At 42.3% G+C, this 7,014-nt stretch overlaps 2 protein-coding genes across 2 annotated transcripts; both read right to left on the bottom strand.

Annotated features, from left to right (window-relative positions):
- Nucleotides 1–1,341: 1,341 nt before the first annotated feature.
- LOC110737524 (pentatricopeptide repeat-containing protein At1g53600, mitochondrial-like) lies at nt 1,342–3,744 on the bottom strand. Its single transcript, XM_021917872.1, has one exon. The coding sequence runs from the start codon at nt 3,741–3,743 to the stop codon at nt 1,671–1,673; it is 2,073 nt and encodes a 690-aa protein (XP_021773564.1). The 5' UTR covers nt 3,744; the 3' UTR covers nt 1,342–1,670.
- A 361-nt stretch (nt 3,745–4,105) lies between these two features.
- Nucleotides 4,106–4,708, bottom strand: LOC110737630. Its single transcript, XM_021917961.1, has one exon. The coding sequence runs from the start codon at nt 4,706–4,708 to the stop codon at nt 4,106–4,108; it is 603 nt and encodes a 200-aa protein (XP_021773653.1).
- Nucleotides 4,709–7,014: the final 2,306 nt, after the last annotated feature.

The raw sequence follows: 7,014 nt of genomic DNA, 5'->3' as shown, positions 1-7,014 counted from the left end.
ACCTATTGAAAGAATTCCAAGACATCTTTGTCTTTGAAGTAGAAGAGATGCCAGGCATCAGCCCGGATCTAGCTGTTCATAAACTTGTCGTGGATCCCAAGAAGAAGCCGGTTAGGCAAAAGAAAAGGAACCACGGTGAGGAAAGAAGTCAGGCGGCAGCCGCCGAAGTAAAGAAGCTGTTGGATGCTGTGTTCTTTCGGCAATGTTACTTTTCGGAATGGGTTGCAAATGTTGTTCTTGTAAAAAAGCCGAATGGCACTTTACAGATGTGTGTTGACTACACTGATGTGAACAAAGCATGTCCGAAGGATAGTTATCCCCATCCAAAGATCGACAGGGTCGACTCTGCAGCCGGTCATGCCTTGATGAGATTTATGGACGCCTACTCAGGCTTTCATCAGATACCCTTGTGGAAAAAAGATTAAGAGAAGACGGCATTCGTCACTGATCAAGGGTTATTCTGTTATACTGTGATGCCGTTTGGGTTGAAAAATGCGCCTGCTACCTTACAACGAATGATTAATACAATCTTCATTAATCAAACTGGGAGGAATGTAGAGGCGTACATTGATGACATGATAATCAAATCCAAGCTACAGACGGATCACCTTGCTGACCTTCGAGAAACCTTCACCACCCTCAGGCGGTACAAGGTCATGCTTAATCCCAAGAAGTGTGTCTTTGGTGTTGAGTGTGGGAAGTTTCTCGGATTTCTGATTGATCAAAGGGGAATAGAGGCCAACCCAAAGAAGATACAGGTGGTTATTGACATGAAGTCACCCCGCACTGTCAAAGAAGTACAAAAATTAACTGGCGGCATTGGGGAGATTCCTCAGCCGGTCAGGAGACAAGTGCCTCTAATTCTTCCAAGCAATCAAAAAGAAATGTGATAAGTGTCAAAGATTTAGCAAATTCATACACCGTCTGACTACTGATCTGACGGCTATTTCAGCCCAGTACCATTTGCCAAATGGGGCATGGACATTATGGGTCCATATACGCATGCTACAGGTGAACGGCGATATGTTCTATTTGTTGTTGACTACTTCACCAAATGAGTAGAAGCAGAGGCGGTCAAGGGCATAAAGACAAAGGATGTCATCTCCTTCATTTGGAGAAATATTATCACCCAGTTTGGGATACCTATGTCTATGGTCTTTGACAATGGCCCTCAGTTTGAGACGCCTACCCTCAAGAATTGGTTGGGAGATCAAGGGATCTCACATTGCTTCGCATCAGTCGGCCGTCCCCAAGCAAACGGCCAGGTTAAAGCCTTCAACAAGCTCATCTCAGACGGCATTAAGAAGAAAATTGAAAGGGCTGGCGGTCTATGGGCAGATGAATTACCTCATGTCTTATGGACCATCTGAACAACTGAAAAAGGGGCAACCGGTGAAACCCCGTTTCTTATGACGTACGACGCAGAAGCCGTCTTGCCAATTGAGCACTATGAGTCAACCTTTCAAGTCATGTATGTAATAAATTTGAAAGGTGTAATTCAGCAATACCTCCTGATATACAGTAAAGCACCTTGACTACTCAAGTTCATCTTCCTATCATAAATCTATAATGATCAACCCGGATGAAACCCACAGACCAAACATATCTGAGATGTCTGCCCCCCAGTACATCACATTCATGATTCATGCAAGGTTCATCTCCAACACAAACTAATTACTATTTCCTGTCACCAAAACCCAACTACAGCCTGGAGTTTTACCCTTTAATTTTTGCGTCTGTCTAACCTCTTCCGTCTCCTTTTCTCCTAAAATTGAAAATATTTTCGACAAGACCACATGTGGGGTTGTGTTATTTGGTTCCAGTCTCAAAATTTCTTTAGCTGCAAGCTTTGCAACATCAATACGCAAGTGGGACTGTGCTGCACCCTGAAGCGCTCCCCAAACTCCAGCATGAGGTTCAAATGGCATTGAATGGATAACATTAACTGCTTGGTCAAGTAATCCTGCTCGGCCAAGAAGATCAATCATGCATGCATAGTGATCAGGCCCTGGCTCTATATGGTAGGCTGATTTCATCAATTTGAAATACTCTTGTCCTTTTTGAACTAAACCCAAGTGCGTGCAGGCAGAAAGAACACCAAGGAAGGTAATTTCATTAGGTTCCAGCCCCTTTTTCTCCATTTGTTCAAATAACCGAAGTGATTCTTGTCCAAGACCATGAAAAGCATAGCCTGTGATCATCGAATTAAATGAAATGACATTTGGTGAAGCAATTTTCATGAAGACACGATATGCATCAGAAACATGTCCACATTTCGAGTACATTGTCACCAAGGAATTATGAATTGACAAATCAAGCTCCATTTCCATCTTCACAACATGAGCATGAAGTTGCAAGCCAATGATTAAATTGGCTAAACCAGCAGCAGCACTGATCACACTGCTCATAGTAAGAACATTTGGTCTGAAGGATCCTCGAGTCATCCTAATGTACCAATGAATAGCTTCGGTAGGTCTCTCACTGTTAACCAAGCCGGAAATAACAGCAGTCCAAGCAACATCATCCTTATGTGGCATCATGTCAAACAATTGGATTGATTTTGCCATATCACCTTTTCCACAAAACCCTCCAATCATAGTTGTCCAAGAATAAATATCCCTTCTTGGCATATTTTGAAAAAGACTATAAGCTTCGTCAACCTGATTAGCATGAACATAGGATGAAATCATGGAATTCCAAGAAACTATATCTTTCTTGCTCATATGATTGAACAGCTTAATGGCAGTTTCTAGACAGCCAAATTTACCATACATATTGATGAGAGCATTGCATAATATTGGATCACACTCAAATCCCATGCGGAAACCTAAACCGTGGGATTGACAAGCTTCTTCATATCGGTCATTGTTAGCACAAGCTTCAATAACTGTGGTTAAAGTCATAGAATTAACCCTCACAATCTCATCCCTTTTCATAGACAAAAACAGAAGAAACCCATCTCTGAAATTTCCACCCTTCATATGCCCTCTAATCATTGCTGTCCAAGAAACTACATTCTTCACAGGCATCATATTGAACAATTCTCTAGCATCCTCTATATATCCTTTTCTACAATACCCATCTACCATTGACGTCCAAGAAACAACATCTTTTTCCACCATCCCCGAGAAAACCCGAAAAGCTTCATTTAATTCACCTGCCTTTAAATACCCACAAATCAAAGCATTAGAACTAACGGGGTCACGCCAAGTTCTTGGCATATTATTGTACAATCTCTCCGCCTCCTCGAACATAAAAGCACGAGCGAAACCAGTGATCATGGCAGCATAAGACACTGCATTTCGTTCCGGCATCCTATTAAACAACTCACAAGCTTCACGAACTCCCACACCATTCCTCACATAACCAGTGATCATCGCATTCCAAGATGCAATATTTCGTTGCGGCATTTCATCGAACACCTTCCGTGCATTCACAAGTTGCCCATTTTCTGCATATACCGTGAGCAAAGCTGTCCAAGTAATGATATTTTTAACAGGCATACCATTGAACACCATTTCTGCTTCGTGGGTAGAACCACATCTTCCGAATTGGGTGATTTGAGAATTCTTTTGTGCAACTGATTGATCAATGTTCTGCCTTTTGGAATAGTCATGTTGTTTAAGATGATGACAGTTTGGAAGAATGTGGGGAGTTAGAGTTGTATAAAAGAGGATTAACTTGTTGAAAAATGAAGAAATGCAGCCTCTTTGGGCAAAGAGTGTACTGTGTTTTATTAGCATGAGAATGAGATTGACTCAATGACAAGATAATTTTGACTTTACTCTTTGGTTGAATGAACTCAATGCTTTAATCGTGAACGATAGATATTCATATTTAAATAGATCAGACAAAATTGATCCACCTCTGATCCAGCTCCAGAAAACAAATTAGGAATTGATCCGAAATTTGTACTAACTCAAACCAAAAGTTTTTTTTTTAATTTTAGAAACCGTCAAAAGGTGCATTATATTGATAATTTGTCCATCAATACATACGGAGAAACCTCACAAGGACAATGGTTCTCCCAAATTTGCTCTACACCAAACGATCGGACACGGGCAAGATTGTGTGCAAATACATTCCCATCCCGTTTAACATAACTTCAAATAACATTATAAAAATAGACACAAGAAGATAAAATATAGTCGATAATAGAGTCGAGGTCAGTGAAGAAGATTGAGGCTTTGCAGAGACGGTTGATGAGAACTTGGTTATCTGCTTCAATGATGATGTCGGACAGCCCATGTTGTTTAGCAAGTCTGATGGCCAAGGAAGTAGCGTTCACCTCGGCTATAATGGGGGCCCAATGAGCTCTTGTTCGACTGGTAACTGCAAATAGGACATCTCCTTTCCAATCTCTGGCAACAACTCCTAAACCAACCCTCCCATCCACACATAATGACACATCACAATTTACCTTGACTGTTCCCTCAGGAGGCACCTTCCAAATTTTCTGACTAGAGTAGGAGTTCTTCTTGATTCCACCGTAAATTTTACTCGCATAGGTGCAACAATCAGCAGCGAGGCGGAAAACTCTATCAACGATCATCGCATGGTACATCTCCTTTCCATTTAAAATCAGCTCATTTCTTCTAGTCCATAAGTTCCATATTAAGATGACCCCTCGACATACCTTCTTGGAATCCCGCTTGCTCCACGATTCAATTAAATCCAAGAAGGACATACCTGTTGGCCAGAATGACATTTCCGTACAATCACACTCGATCTAGAGCTCACGAACAGTGTGAGAATCAAATAGAGCATGCTGTACGGTATCAGGACAACCAGCGCACCACGGACAGTCCTTAAGATCGGTCATATGCCTGTACTTTAAGTAGGCTTGAACGTATAGAGTTCCAGTGCAAATTCTCCATAAGAAATGACGGACCTTCAGAGTGACCTCAAGCTTCCCAATATCCACCCAAGACTTGTGAAATTGGTCTAGATTGCAGGACTTACCAATCATGTATGCCTTTTTCACCGAGTATCGACCATCCATTGAGAAAGCCCACATTATGGAATCTGGGTTTGTTTTGGAGCTCAAGGGAATGGAAAGGATGCTACGAGTATCCTCATCGTTGAAAATGCTTTCAATTAACGGCACATTCCATTCTCTACTGTTGTGGTCAATCAAGTTACTTACTAGGGAGACATCTTCATTAATGGGGGTAGAAATAAATTGGCTTTCAATTTCACCATTGTCAATCCATGATGAACTCCAAATTTTGACCGACGCCCCATTTCCTATTTTCCAGAGCATACCCTCCTTGATAAGAGTCTTCGAGGCCCAAATGCTGCGCCATGAAAAGCTGCCCCCAAAACCTAACATAGCTTCCAAGAAGTTCTTCCTTGCATAGTATTTTGCACTTAACACCTTATTTAAAAGTGAGTCCGGGCTACTTGCAATTCGCTAAGCCCGACAACCAAGAAGGGCATCATTAAACACTTTTAAATCTCTAAAGCCCATACCCCCAAGACATTTAGGGGTACATAAATCTTTCCAACTCTTCCAGTGCACCCTTTTCGTTCCGCTTCTTACCCCACCAAAACCGAGCCATCATCGAATGAATCTCATCAATCACTCCTGCCGGAATTTTGTATACCCCTATGATGTATGTCGGGATTTCCTGTATAAAAGATTTAAGGAGAATTTCCTTCTCTGCTCTTGATAATAATTTTTCCTTCCACCTCGATAGTTTCTTCCAAATTCTGTCCTTGAGCGCTGCGAAGACCATCTTTTTTGATTTTCCAATTATGGTTGGAATTTTGAGGTACTTCTTGTTTCGGGGTTTTTTTATGTGTCCTGCGGGAGAGTTACAATTCCAAGAATGCCCTTCGACCGCCTGTACCTGCAAAACCACGAAGACTCCGGTTGGGTGGAGCTCCGCCTCCGACGATCAAGTCAGTGATGTACGGGAGGAAGAAAGTGCGTAAAAGAGTAATTACTTCTCGCGTAATGGGAGAATTCCGCAATTAAGATTGCCCGATTTTAGTGTAAAATGTATTTATGATAGTATTGAATGCCAATGGATTGTAAGTGTTGTCCTTGAATGCTATTGGAAGGAATTGAATGCCCCATTAATGAGGACTCTCCCACTATTTATAGTGGGGAGCATTGGTTCCCCATTTAGGGTTCCTAGGACACGTGTCAGTAGGGGATTGGAGTCCTGCTGACCAATGGCAAGGTGCCACGTGTTGCTCAGCCATTGGGCCACGTGGCTGGGGTAATTTTACCCCAAACATTTGCCCCTCTCAGGCGCTGACGTGGCAAGGTGCCATGTGGCACCTGAGAAGAGAGTTGACGAAATTTTTTTTTTTTTTATTTTTTATTTTTTTTTTTTGAACCCCTTCAAATTCTAACTGAAGGGGGAAAAGCAGAAGGGGAAGGGTCGCACCCCTTCGCCTTCCGAAACAAACCCTATAAATAGGGGAGGAAGCACACGAAGCCTCATTTACAAACTTCGTGAAATTTTTTGAATTTTGAGAGCATCCGGCATTTCAGAGCATCCGGTACTTGAAATTCAGAGCACACGGAGACTTCATAGTTTACGAGCAGCCGGTATTAGACCGCCTGTGCAGTAGCAAGCAAGCAAAAGATTTTTGTGAGGGTACCTCATATAACCCAGCCGGTATTCAAATCGCCTGTGTCTTCGCAAGCATCCCCAAGAAATTTCTTGAGGTTTTCAACACTTTACTCTAGGTACCGTCTCTATTCTTTCTTGTTTTTCCATGTATTTTCGTTTGCGTCTTTTGCTTGCATTTTTGTTTATAAGTCCCCTAGGTAGATGGACCCTTTATACCCATACCCGGACCATAGTTGTGAACTCAGCCGGTCAATTAGTACGGCTGAGTCTAGAACTGGATCTGCCGCCTCTGATCTTTGGAATTTCCCCTTTTCAACGCCTGTATCGACCGACTCCGTCTCTGTGCAGGACACCATGGCCAGAATTAGGGGAACAGCAATGGACCCCAATTACAGAGGCGGGGACTCGAACGAGTTATCGCCAAAAA

This window comes from Chenopodium quinoa, unplaced genomic scaffold, assembly GCF_001683475.1.
Source record: "Chenopodium quinoa cultivar QQ74 unplaced genomic scaffold, ASM168347v1, whole genome shotgun sequence".
Taxonomy (NCBI): domain Eukaryota; kingdom Viridiplantae; phylum Streptophyta; class Magnoliopsida; order Caryophyllales; family Amaranthaceae; genus Chenopodium; species Chenopodium quinoa.
The sequence above is the reverse complement of the archived record's forward strand: the minus strand, read 5'-3'. Positions and strand labels throughout refer to the sequence as shown.

What these genes read in the sequence shown, in the direction of transcription:
- LOC110737524 (XM_021917872.1), bottom strand. Translation starts at nt 3,743, where the DNA reads ATGCTAATAAAACACAGTACACTCTTTGCCCAAAGAGGCTGCATTTCT.
- LOC110737630 (XM_021917961.1), bottom strand. Translation starts at nt 4,708, where the DNA reads ATGTCATTCTGGCCAACAGGTATGTCCTTCTTGGATTTAATTGAATCG.